The following is a 23861-nucleotide window of genomic DNA, read 5'->3' on the forward strand; positions in this document are numbered from 1 at the left end:
GATTTCTGAGCCCAGAGCCAGGAATAACCCCTGAGCGCTGCCGGGTGTGACCCAAAAAAACAAAAACAAAAACAAACAAACAAACAAAAACAAATAAAATGTACTTGGATGCCTGAGCAATAACATTAGATATCCCAAGTTCTAGTGATGTGTTTTGGAAATCCCATTCTGGTATCACCTGGTCAGACTACAAAGTGGCCTGAGGTGATTCTATGTCCTTATATATATATTAAAAAATAAAAAAAGATAAGATAAGGCCTCCCAATTCTTACCACAGGCTGTGTTCTTTACACTGACTGTATAGAAAGAGGAGGTACAATAAATGCATCCTATATACACCTCAACACAGGCCCTTTGCCTGGTCTATATTGTGAATTAGGGGACAAAAAAGAAGAAAGAATAGTATTAATTTTAGTAATTTATTTATTATTAATACAATTTATTAATTGTATTAATTTTCAACTGAGTTCAATACTTTTGTAAATTTGGAAATGCCTCAAAAAGGCAACACTGAAACGATGAGAGACAACAAAGAAATTAAATAAAATTAAGAGAAACATCAGGGCCCGGAGAGATAGCACAGCGGCGTTTGCCTTGCAAGCAGCCAATCCAGGACCAAAGGTGGTTGGTTCGAATCCCAGTGTCCCATATGGCCCCCTGTGCCTGCCAGGAGCTATTTCTGAGCAGACAGCCAGGAGTAACCCCTGAGCACCGCTGGGTGTGACCCAAAAACTAAAAAAAAAAAAAAAAAAAAAAAAGAAACATCAAATGGCAATCGATCACTTTAGTTAAGAAAGTAAGTAAATAATTTGTCTTGTATGAATATTTATACAATATTAAAATTACTTTCAAGATTAGCAGAGGATGTGCAGGGATGCGATTTGACAGAGACTCTGGATTTTATTCCGCTGCACAAGGTCTCCCAAATACCACTAGCAATATGGTTCTTGAGCGCTTAGCTGAGAGTAGCTTCTGAATACTACAACATTTCCCCCCAGTGATAATAACAATGGAAAGTAGTTCTCTATGTTAAATGTTCACCCTAGCTTTATGGTTTGTTAGCAGCTTTAGGGCCTTATATTGTTCATAGTAAATATTTCAACAATATACTTAAAATTTCTGAAGTATTATCAGTACTGAAATGAGTGGCATGTGCCTATCAAGTTTGAAGTCCTGAATTTGAGCCACAGCATCGTATGTTTCCTTCCAGTCCTGCCTAATATGACCTCGGTGACCCGGTAATCATTGAAATTGCTCTAAGACTCTCCGTTCTCACCCAAATGGAATCCCTAATTTTAAAAGTGTGGAACCAATAAAGTTTTTTTCATAATATTTAGAATAGAAAAATTGATGAGCTGCTGATACTTTTTGCATTATCTTTTAAAGCCACCCCCAAACAATTAAATCAGCCATTTGAAGCCAATTGGTTAATTATATTCACATAACTGACTTGAGAGAAAAACTTTTAATTATATCTCAGGGAATCATGAATTTTTCTGATAAGCCCTTCTCAAGAAAGTTGGCTAAATTGCCTTAATTACGTTTTAGATTTTAGTTTTACTGTAGACCAGTTGTACTATGTTATTCACATTTCTTTGAGTTAGATGATGAGGTCAGTTGAGGTTAATGCCTGCAGATAGCCTACAGGACACAGATATGCCAGGGTGGAATTTTCTTTAAAAAGAAATAAAAAAGGAACCATAGAAATAGCACAGCAGTAGGGTATTTGCCTTTCATGCAGCCAACCCGGGACAGACCCAGGTTTGATTCCCAGCATCCTATATGGTCTCCTAGCCTGCCAGGAGCTATTTCTGAGTGCAGAGCCAGGAGTAATCCCTGAGGGCCTGTGGGTGTGGCCCTCCCCCATCAAAAAAATTATCAAATACGAACATAGCTCTTTTTATATACCAGGAGTTGTTTCAAATTGTAGGTGTCAAGACATTTTATTGTCAAAGTGAATTCACAAAATAAGTATCCTTGCTGTGGCCCTCATTTACAGATGACAAAACTAATAATGAGTTAAGCCCAACCTCATGAGCAATGAGTTGATTTTCAGCATCTGTGCCCTTTATCAGTAAATGATTTACAGTCTCAAAATTGTTCAAAGCCTGAGTTTTCAGTATACCATATAAAACTTTGTGTATTTGTAAATATAATGAAAACTAGAAGATAGTTGAAAAAGTACTGAATTTTCATGGTTTGGTTATATAAACTCGGTTGGGGAGCAAGATGGTGATGAACAACTAAGATCTTGGAACTCACCATGGAATAGAATTAAAATACACCACCTCTTTATTTCTAAGATCATAGTGTTTTAAAATGCCTGCTATTTTTTATCCCAATGTGGCTAACAGTTGGATTATGCAAGAGCCTAACCATCATTCCAAAAGGAAATGACTGGGGGTAAAGATCAAACTAATTTAGTGTGACTTTAAATAAATACTTACATCCTCTTTATTGTTGTGCTTATAGCCAATTGTTACATAAGGTGCTATTTTTAATAGATGGATGAAATTTACCATTGGTGATGGTTTACTTTCGCATCCAAGGAAAAACCACTCGAGGTGGTTTTCCTGATTAAAAACTTTTGAAACAAAATCATGCTAGAAAAAGCAGCCTCTCCCACTAGTTATAAAGGAAAAGGAAGAATAAATGTGGACCAAGTCAACAAAAACTTGTTTCATTTGGGACTTTTTCATTCACTGAGTAAATGAAGGCATGTGATTCTTTCACGGAAAAGCAAAAAGTGAACAGTGGGCTACCCTCTCTGCCTTTTTCAGCCTTTACTTACTGCCACCAAGAAACAAAAAGCTTACTCTCCTGCATGTTAGCCCCAACAAACCACCCAGATCTTTTTTTTTTTTTTTTTTTTTTTTTGGTTTTTCGGGCCACACACATTTGATGCTCAGGGGTTACTCCTGGCTAGTGCTCAGAAATTGCCTCTGGCTTGGGGGGACCATATGGGACTTCGGAGGATCGAACTGCAGTCTTTCCTTGGCTAACCTCTAGTGCCACCTCGCCGGCCCCATCAGATCTTGATCCATATCAAGTCATTCTTAGCTAGGAAGAGTAACTTCTAATGAATTTAAAATAGTCTCAGCAAATTTACCTGCATAGTTAAATCTACTTTGAGCTCCATATAAATCAAGAATATTTATCAATCTATAAAATGTAAGTTGAGGGGCCAGTGAGGTGGCGCTAGAGGTAAGGTGTCTGCCTTGCAAGCGCTAGCCAAGGAAGGACTGCGGTTCGATCCCCCTGTGTCCCATATGGTCCCCCCAAGCCAGGAGCAATTTCTGAGTGCTTAGCCAGGAGTAATCCCTGAGCATCAAATGGGTGTGGCCGAAAAAAAAATATAAGTTGATTACCTACTCTAGTGTACAATTATTTTTTATTAAAATAAGTTTTATTGATTTCAAAAACTATTTCCATATTTATTCACACATTCACAAATGAATGCATAATTAACATTTCTTCTTTTTTTTCCCCTGTTGTTTCATCTCAAAATCCCTGGAAAACAACTTATTTCTGATCTTTACAAAGCTCTTTAAAGAGTTTCTAGTGCAAGATCAAATTGGGTAAACAGAATAAAAAAAGACTAGAACAAATCCTCCTGAACAGGCCTTTTCTTTCTGATGGTTACAGGAAAAATAACTTTATTAGATTAAAGGTAAGGTTCCCAATTCACAATGAAAAATTCTCACTCAGCTGTCTTAAATATGCCTTCTTCCCCTGAATGCGCCATTTATTTCTCAAGAAACTATACTTTCAAATGTGTCAAATATAGGACTTTCAGTTGCCATGAATCCTGTAATAAGGTCCATATCTGACACACACAATGCTGAGGATTATAGGAAGGATCCTTAAGAGCTTTGCTAATTGAATCTCATTAGCCCTGTGCATGGTGTTAATTCTCATTCCACAAGAATTGACTTTCAGAGGACTAAAGCATATGTTCCCCTGAGCCCAGATAGTAGTGATTCATGAGCACAGAGACAGGAGTAAATCCTGAGCACAGCTAGATGTGGCAGAAAAAAAGAATTGACTTTCAACCATTTTACCATATACAGAAAAGCTCATAATTTATCTTTATTCTTATACTGTATCTAGATATAAGAAATATGTATATATATGTAACCATTGTGATTTACAAAGTCCTTCAAGTTGGATTTCAGGCATACAGTGACAGTGAATTAGAGCCATTCCACCACCAGTGTTGACCTTCCTCTACCAAAGTTCCCAGCATGCATCCTATGCCAGCATTCTTAACCACCTAGCCTGCCAGTGTAACAGGCCCATTTTAAGTTTATATTTTAGTTTAGGTATCTTGATTCTATTGTTGACTTTGGCTTGGGTATTTCGTTCTGTCCTTTTTTATCTTCACCAATGCACCTGAGACCACTTGGCTCCTGAACCCCACCCTCTTTATTTTCTTCTCAATTTTATAGAAACTGCAAAAATATGAGGTAAAACAAAGTAGTTCATATTCACAATTTTATTTTCAAAAAAAGATAGGAGCCCCTATCTAGAAGATAACAATAAAATTAAAAAGGGGGTGGCAGGTTTTGTTTTGCATAGGCACAGCAAACAGTTGGTAAAATTAGAAAGGAAAAACCCTTGGCCTAAAAATCATGGTTACCCTACCCATGAAGCATCATATCATAAGACCAACTACAGGCACCTGGCATACTGTTGGTATAACTGTCTAACCTTGAAGTCTTTCTTCATTCTCCCAGGAAAAGTTCTTCTTAATCATGGTTGTGATATGCTTCTGTAATTATAGATTTTGTTTTTTGCACATATCCTATTTCAGTCAGTGTGTCACAGAACATCTTATGTTTTCATCTCACCATTAGATGGCAAGGCAGGGAAACCTGCCCTGAAAGCAAGTTTTTGCTCTTTCCTAGTCTTCAGCATGTCATATGAGCCTAACCTAGAGCAAATCGGTGCCAGGGTGGCATTAGGGTTTCTCCTGGTGAAAGTTTGATTTCTAGTGCTGGTGCAGAAAACCTTGCTGGTTCCAAGGATGGGATCCAAGGTTCAGAGTTGGATGGCCAGTGTCCAGTCAACTGACGCCTAAGTCAAGTCACTATGACAAATGTTCAGGGTGAAAAGCACTATATAATTTATGAGTTCCTATCCCTATTAGATAAGAAATTCTTTCAATACATAAGATTTCCCACATTTTAATGTGGCTATGCAAAAAGGAATAATGACACATTGTACTATGCATATAGCGGTAAAAATAGCAAGCTAAATAATCCCGATAAACAGGTTCTAACCCAAACTCAGACTCCAAGAGAAACTTTTCTACTAGAATTTTTTACTAAACAGATCCAAAAAAGGGATGGGGGAAGCTAACTCTACATAAGAAAATACACACTAAGAATTATACCTATTGAGGAAATACATCTAAAGAAATATACAAAGAAAAAAATATATATATATATAACCTCTAAGTCAAAAAATTCCTAATTTCTATAAGAGCCAATGTCAAGATTATTGAGAGATCTTTTTTTTTTTTTTTTTTGGTTTTTGGGCCACACCTGGTAACGCTCAGGGGTTACTCCTGGCTATGCGCTCAGAAGTCGCGCCTGGCTTGGGGGACCATATGGGACGCCGGGGGATCGAACCGCGGTCCGTCTCCTAGGCTAGCGCAGGTAAGGCAGGCACCTTACCTCCAGCGCCACCGCCCGGCCCCTAGATTATTGAGAGATCTTAAAGCTCCTTGGAAGAGAGCAAAAGGCACTAAGTGCTGGCCACAGTCCCTTGAGAAGTATCCAGAATTTAAGGTTTGCACTTCTTTCCCACACCAAAAGATTATGAGCTTTCCTACTTTCTTCATCACTCACCAACTCTCAAGGACCATGGTATTCTCCAAGAACTGTATACTACTGGTGATCATAGCTCTCTGCATCATTCACTTTATAATTTCTTCTCCAGTGCTGAGGGGTGTGGCTCAAGTATAGCAAGTGTGAGAACTGAGTTCGATCCCTGGCATTGCCAAAATTTCTCTTCTGCTCAAAGCTTGAACTGGTATGACACGCTACTTGAAGCCTTCAAGGGGTCCTGAAATGCAGGGATCAACAAAAGCTACATTTTGGGAGTCTCTTTTTTTTTTTTTTTGAGACAAAATTTGAAATCGTTTTATATGCAATTTCATGATAATGCTCCTAGAACTCATACTTAGCTAAAACAGCATTTCTATGGGTAGGCATGTAGTCTGCTCGCTAGAGTCTCAAACTCGCGGCCCACAAGTTGTTGCAGCCCTCCATACAACATTTTGTGGCCGGCCTTCTAACATGCGATTTTTATTCGGCAAGCGAATAATGGCGAGTACTGCGATATTTGAAGGCCAGCCGTGGGCCACAAAATGTTGTACGGAGGACCACATAAGAAAACAGTTCCATTTCCAAATTGCCCATTCTATCTATTGATGATGCAGATTTGGCAGTGAATTCATTGGCTCTAGGACTGAACATGTTTGTCCCATCAGGCCACAAGCATGCAGTGGCACTAACATCAGAATGACAGTCTTCTCAGATGCATTATACTTTACAGGGAATGTACTCCAAAGTTAAATGTATACTGTTAAATAAATAAACTTACCCTATAAGGGAAGTGTTGATCTCAGAAAGCCATAAAATATGTTAATATTCTCACAACTGAGATTCCAACCTTGCCAAAGTCCCCTTACAAAGGGTTCAGGGAAAGATGCAAAGGGCTGGGTGGATGGTTGGGAGATTGTTTGGAACAGAAGTCTAAATCTCAAGTTCTTGGTTCCTCCAGGCCTGAGTTTCAACTCTTAGCCTCCTACTACGAGAGACTGCCACTAAAAGCACTACCCAGCAAAAGCAACTTAATCCCTCTTGGGTATTCCTTTGAAAGCTCCCAGGAAATACCAGTTTAAGATCTGCATATGAAAGACAATCATCAGTAAAAATGAGAAGGGTAGTAGAATGTAGTCAGAGGCTTGGATATAAAGAAACTCAGGTGAAGAGCTGCATCCTCTCCAATGACTTGTTGTCCCATTTTATTTTTACAGTAAACAAATTAATTTATTTAAATACTGTAGTTTATATAGTTGCTCATAATACATTTGTTTCTGACACTCCATATTCCAATACCAATCCCACCACCAGTATAAAATTTCTTCCACCACTGTCCCCAGATTCCCACCCACTCCCAAGCCTGCCCCCTTGACAGTCAGAAAATAATATACTTTATATATTGCCTATTTATAGGTAAGTGATAAATTATTTAAGAAAAATTACAAGTAAAGGCAATTTGTGAAAATTATTATATCTAGCAATTAGGTCACTAAATCACTGCTGGTTGGGGCCAGAGCAGTGGCACAGCGATAAGGCATTTGTTTACCTTGCACATTGCTGACCTAGGTTGGACCACGTTTCGCTTCCTAGGCATCCTGAGCCAGGAGCGATTTCTGAGCACATTGCCAGGGTAACCCCTGAGTGTCACCGGGTGTGGCCCAAAACCAAAACAAAAAAAACAAAACATAGCACTAAATCATTGCTGGAAGATTTACTAAGCTATTTGTTGTGAGTTGATCTGTTTTGTTTTGTTTTAAGTTAACATTAGGTGGCTTCTATGCCACTCTGATATCTAATTCTGTGTGTTCCTATGGGTGACTGGTTTGTTTGTAGTTTGGTGTCTCCTACATTTGGGTTTAGGTATAACAGTATAGAGCCAATATTCCCAAACTCGATTGTTCTACAGCTTTTTCCAGATCAAAAGGAAAAAAGATCAGTCAACATTCCCTAGGAAATAAACCTTTTTTAATCTAACAGAATGTACCCCTAAATTGTATCTGAAGCTCCTGTAACTCTTCTCCTCTGCCATCATTCCAATACCTTCAGCTGTACTATCCACTTTCGGAAACACTGGAATTTCCTCCTTCATTCTGGAAAGACTGGAAAGCAGCAACCCTGGTCACTGTGCTGAAGATCCCATTCCTGCTCTGTGGTCTATGCATGGGCTCTTCTCCCATTTGTGAAGGCTCTCCCTTCCAATCACCCTTCCAATGACCTCCCAATGGACAATGGACCCACTTCCAGATTTGAGAAGGAGCATGTGGACAAAAAGATTCACATCACAGAGCTTGGTATTACTGGATGGAAAAGGCAAAGGCCAATTTATTAACTTTTATCTGATGGGCCTTTCTAGCCTGCAAGAAACAGCCAACAGTAATAGGAAGAGCAGTCGCACTAACTGAATAGTGTGCCAGGTTAGCACCACCAACATATGGCACTATGGTCTCTGCTTTACAAGTGAAGATGTAGATTTTCTCAAGGTCCTCATATTGCCAACCACTTAGAAAAGGTAAGCAAGTCTCTGCTTTTAAGCCTAGTATGTCTCCTATGTCTCCTGTCTCCTAAGGCTAAAATCCCTTTTTATCATGCAAAAACATACAGGCTGACTGTACATAGTATGAAGAACTCAGAATCTCACAAGTTAAAACTTGTACATTAAAAAAAGACACCAAGTTGTCTTTTTGCTATTTGTGGTACTTCATGGCTGGAAATGATTTATTAGAGTTAAACAATGAATGCAGTAATGGCAGCATCTTGTACCTTTCAACTAGCAATACTGGAAAGACAGACTGTCCTGTGTTAAGCTTGTCTATAAAGTGCCCATGGAACAAACCCAAGAGAAACTTCTGTCTCCAACTGCAGAACTGGCCAGACTTTCCCCTCTGTGAACACTCAGAAAAGATACCCTGGGGTTCAAAGTATTTTCTCAGCAGATCTGCCTGGCAGCTGTCGAACAACTGAGAAGAAAATACTGATGGATGAAGGTTTCTTAAATGACCCCGAAGGGCTTTCAATATGCTGCCATCCTCCTTCCAGCTCCAGGAGGGAGCTGATAAAAAACTAAGCCAAGCCAGCCTGTTTACTCTATCTAGCCCTAAATTTTACACAATCTACAGAAAGTACATGGGGTAGTTGGGAGAATGTAAGCAACTGCTGAGGACACAGCTTGATTAAATGGAGGGAATTCTGAGAGGAAAAGGAAGTAAACGAGCCACTGGAATATAGTGATCCAAAACTAAGTGAAAGAAAAATCATACTTTTTTTTTTGAAGGGTCAGTTAAATCATTCCTGAGAGTGTATAAAAAAAAAAAAAGGAAGATTCTGGTGGAAGGAAGTTGACACTGCTGCTAGAATTGGTTTTAGAAACTTAATACCTGAAACTCAATTTTGCATTAACTTTATAAATTATGGTGTAATAATAAAAAAATCAATAAATTAAAAATCAAGGAAAAAAGAAAAATTCACATCTCCATTTACATGTACTGCTGCTTTTTATCCCAGGCCTAAATGCAGATGCTAAGTGGATTTTTCCATCTTGCCACTGATGGATGCGATCAGTGTTTCAAAAATGTTGTCTAAAGGTGTTTCCACTAATCGCTCTAATTCAAAGAATAATTCTCATTCTTTCACATAAAAATGGGACCCGTCAGCCAATTTGAATGAAATTATCTTTTTTTTAGAGAGAATTATAATACCTATGAAGCTATTTTTTTCAAAAATAGAGAACACTCAAGTGTTCAGGAGGCTTAGGAACCATTCCTGGTGTTGAGGGTCTGGTTTGATGTTCATGCTCGCTCAGGGCATGGTGGTACCAAGGCCACCAGAGCCACAAAAAATGCAAGACTGACAGTGCTTTTGAGCATGCACCACAAATAGGGTATCAGCCTATTTGAGTGATACCTTATGGTTAATTTCTATAAACTTTAAAATTAGAAAGTCCCTGTGCCAGCCAGGAAGGGTGCTTGCCTTCCACATAGCCAACATGGGTTTGAAACCTGGCACCCCATGTCGCCTAAACATCATCAGGAGTTAATCCCTGAACTGAGTCAGGAATAAGCTCTGAGCACTGTGGGATGTGTTCTCATACCATCCTCCTCTCAAGAGAATAAAAAAATAGAAAGTCCAATACTTGAACTTCTTACGAAATAAAATATTAGTGGATTCATTTCAAAACATGTATAAAATACCAAGAATGATAAAGTTTGCTTTAATCAAATTAAAGTCAGGAATATAAAAATCTAATTCAGTTTTTAAAATTTCTCAAATATTATCTATTTTTTTTCTTTAAACAGTCATAACATAACACACTTATTCTGGAAAAGCACTTAGATTGCAAATTAAAAATATACATTCATAAGTTTTTAAATAACAATTAAGATACCAAAACATAAATGCCAAATTTCTTATTTTAATAAAGAAAATTTTAATATTATATGACCATTGTTTCATTTATAATGCTGATTTTAAAAAGATATTATCAGAAAACAAAATGTCATATATTTATTGCTTCTGAAGTTGGCACAATCTATACAAGATAGAACTAAACCAAAAATAAACTGAACTGAAACAGTTACAGACTCACATTTGTTCATTTTAAAAACTTTTATGCACCTTCACAAAGCAATCATTTTATCGTTTTTATATGGTGAGGGATTTCCTGCCACATGATACTTTAAATTCTCTATATACCCAGATATATCCTAAGCATCTTAGTGTTAGCCACGGGAATTACTTTAATTTTGTATTTCAATAAACATAATACATGCTTGACAGACCTTCATATGAAGTTAAATAGGTGTATAATCTTTCCAGGTAATACCCCCCTACCACATAGCAATTTCAAAAATAAACACCAAATTTAATTTGTAAACCCTGAAATTGAATTCGTAGAATTAATGGAAGTACTCAAAATAAAATGTGCATATGAATTGAATTTGATTTAGCATATAACTAAAAATATGAAGCTTACAAAAATTGCACAATACATGTCTACTAACTACATTCAATCTGAGAAAATGGTATTCCAAATTTATTAATATTTAAGAAATAGCTGAATAGCTTCAAACTTGGTTTACAACAAAATAAGAAATACTGCTTTTAGACTTACACAATTCATCTAAAAATTTAGATCCAGGGCCGGAGTGATAGCGCAGTGGTAGGACATGCGCCTTTCACACAGATGATCCAGGACAGGCCTCAGTTCAATCCCCGGCATCCCATATGGTCCCCCAAGCCAGGAGCAATTTCTGAGCACATAGCCAGGAATAATCCCTGAGCATCACTGGATGTGGCCCAAAATCCAAAAAAAAACCCAACTTAGATCCAAAGTTAAGTGTTTTCTTTTGGGGCCAGAGAGATAGAAAGGAGGTAAGGTGTTTGCCTTGCATGTAGAAAGTCAGTGGTTCGAATCCCGGCATCCCATATGGTCAGTCCCCTGAGACTGCCAGAAGTGATTTCTGAGCATAGAGCCAGGAGTAACCCCTGAGCATGGACGGGTGTGACCCCCCAAAAAAAAGTGTTTTCTTTTATTGTAAATGACCTTGCTCATAATGTTTATGGTTTGATACATCGAACAAAATAGATATATAATGACCTAAAACAAATAAAAAAAACAAAACACGTCATTCAGGGAACATCTGAACTTAAAAATATTAGATCTTTTTTCTCTCTCTCTAAATATATATATATATATACACATATATATTATATACAAAGATATTATATAATTGCAATATATATATTTATATATATATTGGTTTGGGGGCCACACCCGGTGATGCTCAGAGGTTACTCCTGGCTATGCACTCAGAAATATCTCCTAGCTTGGGGGACCATATAGAATGCCAGGGGATCGAACCAAAGTCTGCCTTTGCTTAGCCTGTGCAAGGCAAACACCCCACCGCCTGTGCCACCACTCTGGCCCCAGGCTTCTATATTTTTTATGTAGATAGAATTGGGTATAAAATCATTCTGAGTCAAATACAAATGATTTTCCCCAAAACAAGACTGGTAACCTTAAAGATAATAATTTAAGTTTTGTATAGCCTTATCAAAATGTAGTTTTCATCAATCATTTCTTTTTTATATAATATTTTTATTTAAGCATCATGATTACAAACATGTTTATAGTTGGGTTCAGTTATTAAAAACACTCATTAATTATAATTTCCTAAATCTGTTCTTGTATTTTCAAATAAAAATTGTTGTTGTGATATTATATGAATATAGAATTTCTGAGCTTGAAATCAAGATCATTGTGACACTGAAAGCTGAGTTTCTCCAAATCATTTGGTCACTGCTGCTAATACGTAAGTAAGAAAACTATCTTGCCAGTACATGTACTGACACGGCTGCCCAAAATGACATATTAGGTTGGAGAAGAGGTCTGGCCTGGTCCTCTAGTTCTATGGTATTTCCACCTCCATCCTCATCTTTAAAATATCTCACACAAATTAAGTTATTCTCATTGCTAACACAAAACCCATAAGGTATATCCTGAATGCCATCTAGCCTTATATATATTATTATGTACATTATTAACAACAGAATTGCACTGTGCTTTTCACTTCTCTTGGTGTACAATATTTTAATGTCTTGGTTTCCTTGGCAAGGAAGAGAAGATAAGAAAAGAAGTACATCAGGGAAGTCAGACAATAATGTAAAATTACACACACAACTAGTCAAATATCTCTTTAATTTCAAAGATATTATCATCAAAAGACAATATATAAAACAAAGTATCCTCCCTAAAAATCCATAATTAATTAATTAATCATCACATATATTTTTCCACAGCAACTATACATTTTCACAATCAAGCCAGTTTACATTGAGTATGCTATCAGAACCAAGTCATTTATCATAGTAGGCTAAAACCTGTACTATCAGGGCGATGAACTTATAGAAATGGTTTGGTGATTTGCTCATTTTAACACCTATGTACAAAGATATCTATTTACGTTAGCAATAAATAATTCTTATTATCAAAAGAGATGATGCTCGTGCACACAAGATGGTTGCATGCTCATAAAATATTTACACAGTTTCTCATTGAGCAAAGTGCAGATCTTCCATTTTCTCCATATCAGTCTTGCTTCTGGGGGATACATCCTTCCATTTCCACAACTTCAGGCCATCCCTCGTATTTGTTTGTGTCCTTATTGTTCTTTATGTGCTGTGGGAATACATTAATAGTATGACCTATAAGAATGTTTGTGAACTACTTATAATGAATAGTACACCTGTTAGGGAGCCAGAGATAATAAAGTGATTAGGACACTTGCCTTGTATTTGACTGACCTGGGTTTGATCACTGGTGTACCACATGGTTCCCTGAACCTACCAGGAGTGATTCCTGAATCAGAAATCAGTGCCAGGATTAACCTTTCAACTAGCAAGTCTTGCCCCCACCCCCCCTAAAAGCAATAGAGTACCTTCAGCACACTCATTTCAGCAGTATATGATATTAATAGAGAATTCATCTGAATGACTGCTCAGGATATTAATGGAGATATTCTTGGGTCTGGCAGGCAGTGGAATAAAATAATAGCTAAAATTACACAACACACCCATTCTATGCTTCCAATGCCCCTTTGTTAGTGAAAAAGTTAATGTTCGACTCAATTCCAAAAAACATATATACTTTATTATACTTTTGTTTTGTTTGGAGGGGGCTATATTTGGTAATGCTCAGGAATTATTCCTGGCTCTGCATTCAGGAATTACTTCCGATGGGCTCAGGAGACCATATGGGATGCTAGGTATCAAAACATAGGTCAATTGAGTACAAGGCAAAAGACCTACATGCTGTACTATCTCTCTGGCCCCTATTTTAATATACTTTTATAAGCAACATTAAAATGTCTAAGAAATTTCTAAGGAATTTCAACACAGTTTATAGAAGAGAATGTACATTCATACAAAAAATAAAATTAGAAGAGAATGCACGTTCATACAAAAAATAAAATTCTCACTTGGAATCTTTCTGGTTTTGAAATTAAAGTGTCATGAGTATTCCGCATAATTGATTTGAGGGCCTTTACTAAAATATACCAACATATTTACTATTCATTTTCTTTTAGTTTCAAGTAACTGTGACCAAAATCTGTACTAGAATGTTCACCTAATTTGCTTTTGCCTCTACATTTTAAAAACTTGTGACACTAACCTGTTCAAAAGGGCTTTTGGTCTTAATTCCTTTTCCACCACAGAAGATCCAGTTGTCTCTGAATCCAAGACTAGTTATAGACGTACTCCCTAATTCAGCGATGAGATGTCGGGCCTCATCATTGAGTCTGAAAGAGGAAGAGTGAATACAGAGATAGTATAGTTGTCTAAGTGGTATTGATTCACCTAGATCACTCCATAGATAGCCTGATTAAATGAGAAAATGTCAACTTAATTAAAGTGAATTCTAAGTTTTAATACTCCCCGAGCAACTTTCTAATTTGAACTCTTTAGGCACAAAAGACAGAATCTAGAAAGCAACAAAGTTTATTCTATTAAGAAGTTTTTGAATGTGTTACATCACAGCATTCACTTTCCTCTATATCCATCAAGTAAGAAAGAGGAATTGCAATTAGTGAATGTCTTTTCTTGTGATGCTGTTGATGCAGCTAAGAAACTAGCCAGAATTCAGTGTCTGAGTATACAAATGGATGGAATTTCACTACCTCCTAGATCCTGTGGCATCCTAAAATTGCATGGAAACAAAAAGGGCTTGGCACTATTTTCAGAAGACACCTCCCTGACACAAAATATGCTTATATAGAGACCTAACTGGTTGATGTTCATTACTGTACAGACGGACACAGAAATAAATGGCTGCAGGTGATCTTTGGAAAGAAAGCTAGAAACATTACAGTCTTAAAGCCTTCAAGAAGGTGGAAACCTATTTTTTCCTTTGTTTCCTGTTTCATTCAGTTAACAGGTGTATCCCTTTATTTTCATCTCAACAACAATGTCCTGGCTATAGATGGTTTCTTGACTGATTCCAGTGACTTTCTCCAGACAAACAAAACCCAGGTGATGACGGGGATCACTTCACTGCCTCATGGAAGTGGACAGCCTTTGTTGTAGAGGGCAATGATCCATATAGTTTGTCCCTATTTTTAAGGAAATTTTTGTTACCAATTTTTTAAACACATTAAATATTGGTCCTCCAGTTAGGTAAGAGATGGATTTCCTTAGATTTAGTTTCATTACTACAGAGACAATATGTATACAAAATGACCAACAGAGAAGTATTGGTCAATGACTGCCACAAATCTTTGATTTTGGTTTAATTTTTTAAAACTAAACCAAACCAAACAACCTTACACAAAAAGAACTCCACATTTTCTTTAAAACACAAAATATAATAAACAAGGTATGTCTGGCAATTTTTTTGTATTTTTTTTGTTTTGGTTTTGGGCCATACCCGGTGATGCTCAGGGGTTACTCCAGGCTCTGCGCTAAGAAATCGCTCCTGGCTTGGGGGAACCATATGGGACGCCATGGATCGAATCCAGGTCTGTCCTGGGTCAGTCACATGCAAGGTAAACACCCTACTGCTGCGCTATCGCTCCGGCCCAACAAAAAAAAATTTAAATAATTAAAAAATTTAAAAAGCAAGGTGAGGGGCCCAGAGAGATAGCACAGCGGCATTTGCCTTGCAAGCAGCCAGCCGATCCAGGACCAAAGGTGGTTGGTTCGAATCCTGGTGTCCCATATGGTCCCCCGGGCCTGCCAGGAGCTATTTTTGAGCAGACAGCCAGGAGTAACCCCTGAGCACTGCCGGGTATGGCCCAAAAACCAAAAAAAAAAAAAAAAAAAAGCAAGGTGAGATACATAAATGTCTCACCTCACTGAGCCTACTGCCACTGGCTTTATTTACTGATCCTTTAGCTACTTAAATATTTATCAAACATGTCCTGCCTATGATGTTAACAATATACTGTTCAATGTACATTTTAAATTTTACCTCTTAGTGACAGAAAAGAGTTGAAGGCCAAATACCTACACAGGTGGCTTTCAATGACCCTTTTGTTCTTTTCATCATCCACTCTGCAGGTAGCATGTATATGCTGTGCTGCTTCCTTTTAGTGACAGATGAGAGGCTCAGGGCCACTGGACTGGGACATTAGCCTACACCATCGCCCCTACGGGCATCTCTCAGTAGTGTATCCCGGAGACGTTTTTGTGGAGACCTTTCTTCCACAGACAAGTAACTTCCGCTGCTATGAGGTTCATCTTTCTTTCCACTTCTGCTTTTTTTTTTTTTTTTTGAGTTGTCACTGAGGAGCAATTTGTATTCCTGTTTTAAAATTTATTTTCTTTTCCACAGGAAGTCTAAAAATGTCAGGCTTGTAACTTTATTCTCTTTTAATGTGATTTACAAAGGGCCTAAAAGAAGATACTCAAAATGAGTTTTAATTTTACCAGGATACAAGGTGCTGGATTTCAGGACCCATGTCTTTCCCAAATCCAAAACCATAGTTTGCTGTGTCTAAACTAGGTATCCAGGTGGTTAATGTACATTAACTGTCTCGGAATCCAAAATTTAGGGACACATTAGGCAGAGGATGCCTACAAATGATCAGTTCTCAGTAACAACTGCAGGGATTCAGTCTCTAATAAGACACCCTAATGGGTGGTCAGGATCCAGTGCTGGAGAAATTTAGTATGTCCTACATCCTGTATTTAGCATGTCCTGTATTTGGAAGGACTAAGAAACTTGGGCTTGGTTCCCCACATACATTCTGTCTGCTAATATGACCTTGTATTTATGGGTTATAGTAGACCAAAGATTTAAGTGAGCAGGATTTACTATGCTGAGTCCAGTGAGCCATTGAGTAAATTATCAATCCTCATGGGAGGTCTCAGTATCCCTATCATATACAAACTACAGATTAAGAACAAGTTGATTTTTTTTTCCTGTATTGGTATTCTCCAGTCCATGCAAACTTTGTTAATGACTAATAGTTTTTCAGATTTACCCTATGTAGAGTTTGGGGAGACAGGGGACCTTACTCCTCTTTGATACCTTCTATTTAATTAAGGCAACTTCATATTTAAAAAACATGTTGAATGCTATCCAAAAAGTTGTAATTTTCAACATGAGATTGAATAGGTCTGTCTCTGTAAGTCAGAGGAACTCATATATTCATATATAGGACAGAAGTTAGAGATAAGCTTTGTATTCTATATAAGAGCACCATAAGTTTCCAAGATATATTGTAATGGTCATCACATGGTCATTAACCAAGTTGTTAGCAAAAAAGTTTGGATAAGTTTTTCACTTAATAATTTGCTTAAAAATTAACAAAAAGGGGCTGAAGTGATAGCTGGAGAGAAAGTACATTGGGTGGGGTAATTTTTGCCTGTATACAACTGACTTGGTTTTGATCCCCACCCCAGGACTCCATATGGTTGCCCAGAGCCACCAGTATTCCATGAGAGCAGAGACAAGTGTGGCCTCCAAAATAAACAACAAAGAAAGAGAGGAAGAGAGACACCAGGTATAAGTCACCACACAGCCTAAATTTTTAGAAAATATCCTGGGGGCCGGCGAGGTGGCGCTAGAGGTAAGGTGTCTGCCTTGCAAGCGTTAGCCAAGGATACGACAGCTGTTTCCGATGCCCGCCATCTCATATGGTCCCCCCAAGCCAGGGGCAATTTCTGAGTACTTAGCCAGGAATAATCCCTGAGCATCAAACGGGTGTGGCCCGAAAAAAAAAAAAAGAAAAACAAGAAAATATCTGTGAGGGTGAGTTCAGAATAGTGACATTGAAAAGAAAGCATGAGTCTTTAAAATCAGGCAAACAAAACCCCCAAACACTCAACTTCTAAGTAATAAGTATCTCAGGACAAAAAGGACAGGAAAGTTTCCAAACCAGTGCTTCAAGAAGAGCACTCTATGATAGGCTAAAACTTTAAAAAGGATGCCAAATTATGAGTTCCAAAGACAAACGTTTAATACTACTTTAGAGCAGTACATGAGACTCAGATGAAACTCATAAAAACTCTTAAATACCATAGAAAGAGCTTTTGCGACAAAGGAACCAAGAGTTTCCCATGAATGATACAATAATGAGGGATCAAAGCATAACTTTTCTAGGGAGGTGAACACCCTTTGATCAACATAAATAGGGAATAGTGGTTCATGAACATCTATAAAGTGCTTTAAAAGTACACTTAAGCCCCCAGGTCCATACCTGTTCACATACTTTAAATTTTAAAGGAATTTGTTAATGTAATCTTCAAGATGGTATCAGTTACCTGAGAAGCCACCATGGAAAATGGAGATGCTAAGGACATTAAAAGCTCATACTCCAGATTTCAAAAGCAGCCAGGAAATTTTTAGAAACAATGTTTAATGAGATGAGTTTCCTAACAAAATTTCTAGAAAGGATTATAAGCAGGAGAGACCTTTGGTGAGCATTAAAAAAGAAAACAGTAATCAAAAAAGAAGGAATAGTGGGAAGGAGAAAAGAAATAAAGCCTAGTTAAGTTCATGTCAGCAATTTCAGCTTTTGAAGAGGTTTTGAGGCCGCAGATCAAGGTATTTTAATTAGCAGTCTGAATTTCAAGTGTGAGCATATGGTAGTTTCAGAAAATAGACTCTCTGAATAAAACAACACCATATAGTAGGATGGTATGCACTGGCAATTATGTGCAAATTAATCCCTGTACTTATTAATAAAGAAATCCTTTGGGGAGCCTTTGGTAGAGGCATACTGCCCTTAAATAAACATCTTTATCAATGACTTAGATTTGGATATAAGAACAACTCTGGAGAGAGTACAAATCCTAGATCATGAAAATCTCAGGACAAATGTCAGAATCAAAGCCAAGTGAGCCAAAATCAGCAGAACTGCATTTAACAAGGATAAACGAGCATAAAGTCCTTCATTTAGATGAAACAAAATCAAGTTCTGAATGAGGAGAAAGACCTGACTTGGCACTGAGTTGAGAAATAATAATAAAAATGAAGCTGGATATCACATGAAATGATCTTGAGAATTTTAACCCAAAACCATGAGCCTAAAAAATGTGATATGAGTACTTAAAGAAAACGAATACAATACTATCCTGCATGAATATTCAAAGAAATGTAATCTTTCCAACATAGTGAGCTAACGGCTCTGTGATGCCCCATACAGGCCAGACCACAGGCGTGTGGAACATGGCGTTCCATTTCAGGTTAAGAGAGACAATAATCAACCGGGAGAATGAGACAACCAAGAACGTAGCAATATAGAAGTCAAAGGAGCCAAGCTATTCTGTGGATACTGGAAAGGAAATGAGAGGGGGTCTGTTGGGGATGGGAGTTTAATAGACTGTGAAGGAGGGATGTTTGGTACTTTGATAGGGGGCAGCGTGTGTGGTGATATAAAGCTGCATAAGATGGGTGAAATAAGACCCCAAAACACTTATGATAGTTTCGTGAATTAATGTTATCTCAATTCAAAAACAAAAATCCAAAATAGGGGATGGAGTGGTGGCCAACAAATGGCAGGGCATTTGCCTTATAAATCCTAACCATGGCTGGATCCCCCCGCGCTCCATATGGTCCCCCAAGCCAGGAGTGATTTCTTAGTTCATAGCCAGGAGTAACCCCTGAGCATTACCAGGTGTGGCCCAAAAACAAACAAACAAACAAACAAAAAATCTCAAAATACACTGTTATTGAGTCTAAAAAAAGAGAAAACCTTAAGAGAAATACTGGTAATATGAAACACATGGAATATCAGGAGACTGAATCCTGGTGTCTATACGCAAGCTCAGCCCTTTGAATTATGCCCCAAAATTTCTTAGCTAAAGGGTGTCTATTGTTTTTGTTTTAAATGGGAATACTAATAAAAACATTAAGAAATACTGATTAGTATTTCCTTCCTTCCTTCCTTCCTTCCTTCCTTCCTTCCTTCCTTCCTTCCTTCCTTCCTTCCTTCCTTCCTTCCTTCCTTCCTTCCTTCCTTCCTTCCTTCCTTCCTTCCTTCCTTCCTTCCTTCTTTCCTCCCTCCCTCCCTCCCTTCCCTTCCCTTCCCATTTCCATCTTTTTCTCTCCCTCACTTCCTCTCTACCTCTCTACTTTTCTTTCTTTGTTTCTTCTTTCCATCTTTCTCTCCGCCCTCCATCCCTCCTACCCCAAAACAAAAACAACAACAACAAAAAACTCCACTGATTAGGGCAAAAATACAAGATGCCAGTTCCTCTCCCCATATTCCACCCCAAACTTAATTAACAATTATTGTCTTAAAGAATTAGGGTTCAATCAGAACCTACTTTGGGAAATTGCTTTAAGGAAGATCAGTCCTCAAGAATCCACTAAAATATACAGTGTAGATGAAGGGCTCACCATGTTTAGTAGAACTAGGATAAGAAAAGAATTGACTATAGAAAGCCTAGTTCTGCTTTTCTTAATAAACATGCACACAAACCCCTTACCCCAGAGTGAACAGGTACATCCATTTCATCCTCTAAACAACAATATTTTTATAAAGTCCAGTTAATCTTGAATAAAAAAAGACATAAGACATCAGGAGAAGCAAGAGCTTCCAATCATAACACATATGGGCACAGCGTAATTAGACACAGGCTAAAATGGTGATTCGTCTTTGATTTTTTTTGGGGGGGGCACACCCAGGGGCCATTCCTGGCTATACGCTCAGAAATTGCTCCTGGCTTGGGGGACCATATGGAATGCTGTGGGATCGAACCTCAGTCTGTCTGTCCTAGGCTAGCACCAGCAAGGCAGATGCCTTACCACTCCATGCCACTGCTCCAGCCTCTGGTCTTTATTTTAAGATGGTCCTTAAGCATTTCTTCCTTTATGAGTAAAGGACATAATACTTAGCTCATTTCTGGTGTTTAGAAGAGGAAAAAAACTGTTATTAATTGGGGGCAGGGGTGTTGGTTACACTTGACTATGGTCAAGTACTACTCCTGTAATGGTGCTAAGCATATGGGCAATGCCAGGGATTGAACCCAGGGTTCCCTGTTTGCAAAGCAGATACTCCAGTTCTCAATCTCTTTGAGCCCTGAAGAAAAAAAAAATCCTGCAACTATATTTTCATGCGCTACAAACTGTAAATGTACACAATGAATTCGTGTACAGACATACACAAGTTAAACCATATATATTCACAGATTGAACCGCATATAAATCAAGACACTGAGCTTAGGTTATTGCTGTGGCCATATAGGCAGAATCCTTTTCTGCGGTCACTTCTGATACATTTCATAAGCAGCAGAGTATACAGTAAATATTCCTGCCCTGGTTATGAAGTCTGGCTACCATTTATTATTAGTTGGAGAATAAACTGGTGATCACTAAATACATGATAATCTATCTATTGAGAAGTCATTTGTTTAACAAGAAAAGTGGATTTGAAAAAAATTTCTGGATCCTAAATTATACATGCAATATATTGCAGTAGGGGTTACTACTTACTCTATGCTCAGAAGTTATTCCTGGCAGCCTCAGAAGACCATATTTCCAGAATGCTGGACATCAAAAATCAGGTTGGCAGCATGCAAGGTAAATGCCCTACCTGTTGTGCTATCCCCTAATTTTGAAGTAAACTTGTTTAATAATATGCACACTTTTTCTTTTCTTTTTTTTTTTTTTTTTTTTTTTTTTTTAAAAATTTTTGGTTTTGGAGTGTTTTTCCCCAGAATTTTACTGGAAAATTTACCCCCAAATTATATAAGAATTATCTATTCTCAGAGGCCAGAACAATAGCACAGTGGGTAGCATGTTTGCCTTGCACACAGTTAACTCCGATCAAATCTCCAACATCCCATATGGTCCCATGAGCCTGCCAGAAGTGATTTCTGAGCATAGAGCTGACAGTAACCCCTGAGTGTTGGCACTAGGTGTGGCCCAAAAACAAATCAAAGAAATAAAAGTAATATCCTATTCTCTCAGCAAGAGCAAATGGCAATTTATTTATGTTTATAAGGAAAGTTTGCTTTATTTACTAATCTTCAATCTATGAATTTAACACATTCTGATTTGAAAACTATTTCAGTTTATAAGCGTAAAATTGTCTCATATTGTGTTCTTATTGCAAATCTGCAATAATGTACCCACAATACATGAACTTAAAAAGCATGCAATTTGGAAAAAGGAAAGATTTTTCTCTTTTCTTTTTGAGAAAGAATATTAAAGGGGATTTGGCTGCACCAGAAAGACATTAAATTAAGTACATGTGAACAGGCATTTCTAAATTAAATGCACGTGAAGAGGCATTTATAAATCACTAGAAAATTACAAGTGAATTTTGTTTTGTTTTGTTTTATTTGGGGGGACCACATCTGGCTTGTTCAGGGCTTACTCCAAGTTTTATCCATAGTGGTCATTCCAGGCAAAGCTGGGTGGACAGTAAGTGGTCCTGGAGATTGGATCCAGGTCAGCTGTGTGCAAGATAAATGCCTGACCCACATACTACCTTTCTGGCATAAAAAATAAAAGAATAAAAAGGAAGAAAAAAATCTATGACAAATTTTAGACATTACTTCAAGTATTAGAATAAAAGAAACAAACAGAAAGTTCATCGACTTGATTGACCACATCATAAGAGTTAATCTAAACTTCTGAAAATTGGAAAACACCAAATTTTTTTTTAAAAATTAAGACAACTGGGGCTGGAAAGATAGCAAAGTGGTAGGGTGTTTTCCTTGCATGCAGCCGACCCAGGACAGATGGTGGTTTGAATCCCGGCATCCCATATGGTCCCCCGAGACTGCCAGGAGGAGCGATTTCTGAGTGGCAGAGCCAGGAAACCCCAGAGCACCACCGGGTGCTCCAATAAAATAAAAAAATACATAAATCAATAAAAATTAAGACAACTGGAAAGTAATATATTTTAACAAGAGAAATAATTAATGTTCTATATTTAAATCCTAACAAGTTAAACCATATGGCCAAAATAAAATTTGGCAAGAAAAAAACATTCAATCTCACCAATTAAAAACAAAGATATGTTAAATAAGAACCCTTTCCAATACTTTTAGGGTTGAGACCTTAATAAAAAAAAAATTAATAACTATATCATGTGGCCTCCTATTGATATGTAAATGACCATCTGAATTACTCAACTTTGCCCCTCCTGGTATTTGGGAATTAGTTTAATAAAGAGGAGCTCTGGCTTTTGGCTCAGGGAGACACCATGATGGAGAAGCCACGAGAAGCCACTGGCTCCATTACTTTCTCCTGACTGGCTTGGTTTATTATTTCTTTGCTGCTACCCTCTTCTTCAGACCCATCTACATAGGATTTAGAAACATGATGCCTCGGGTGATCTCACAACCTGTATGTTTTATTTTACAATTATAAAACTATTAAGGAACAAGTAAAATTCTGAAAACAAAAACTTAAAAAAATAACTAAAAAATGTGCATGCTCTGCAATTCAACAAGTTTACTTCAAATATAGGGGATAGCACTGCAGGTAGGGCAATTGCCATGTATGCAGACTGAGCTATTTTTCGATACCTGGGATCCCCTAAGGTCCCTGATCTGCCAGGAGTAACTCCTGAGTATAGCCCTAAAACAAAATAAAACAAACCGTGTGTGTGTGTGCGTGCGTGTGTGTGTACATGTAGAGATATTAAAAAATAATTCAAAAATTTTGAAATTAAAACAAAACATTTTTGTTAGGTATGAAAAAATGGAAACACTGCCATCCTAAATATTTAAAATAAAAACAAAATATGCCTGAGAAATCTAGAGATAAAAAGTAAATACTGCTAATAGATACATTTGAGTAATGAGATGAACTGGAACTTTTCTTTTTTGGTCTTTTATATATTTTCCAAATTGTTCAATGCTTACAAGCTTAAGAAAAATGGCAGAAACTATATCATCTACTGAGCTTTTAAAAATAGGAGTCAGAGAGAGTTTAGTGTGTGGCTTAGTGTTCATATATGACCCCCTAAAGAAACTTCTGAAGTATGTCCGAAGCATAGAGTCAGGGTAGCCACTGAGCACCATAAGATATTGCCCCCAAACTAAATTAATTTGAAGATCTAAACAATTTAAATCTAT

The 23861-nt window shown here is 37.5% G+C and overlaps 1 protein-coding gene and 1 non-coding gene across 2 annotated transcripts in view; one reads left to right on the forward strand and one right to left on the reverse strand.

Annotated features, from left to right (window-relative positions):
- Positions 1-255: 255 nt before the first annotated feature.
- On the forward strand, positions 256-388 carry LOC126031426 (small nucleolar RNA SNORA51). Its single transcript, XR_007503306.1, has one exon. It is a non-coding gene; the product is annotated as a small nucleolar RNA SNORA51 (small nucleolar RNA).
- A 12120-nt stretch (positions 389-12508) lies between these two features.
- FAM3C (FAM3 metabolism regulating signaling molecule C) overlaps positions 12509-23861 on the reverse strand; it is a 29973-nt gene continuing 18620 nt past the window's right edge. Inside the window, exons 7-8 of the mRNA XM_049771128.1 lie at positions 13999-14125; positions 12509-13005 (exon numbers count right to left, since the gene is read on the reverse strand). Of these exons, the coding sequence (XP_049627085.1) occupies positions 12916-13005; positions 13999-14125 (217 nt within the window). The 3' untranslated portion in view covers positions 12509-12915. The remainder of the gene's footprint in view (positions 13006-13998; positions 14126-23861) is intronic.

This window comes from Suncus etruscus, chromosome 1, assembly GCF_024139225.1.
Source record: "Suncus etruscus isolate mSunEtr1 chromosome 1, mSunEtr1.pri.cur, whole genome shotgun sequence".
Lineage (NCBI taxonomy): Eukaryota > Metazoa > Chordata > Mammalia > Eulipotyphla > Soricidae > Suncus > Suncus etruscus.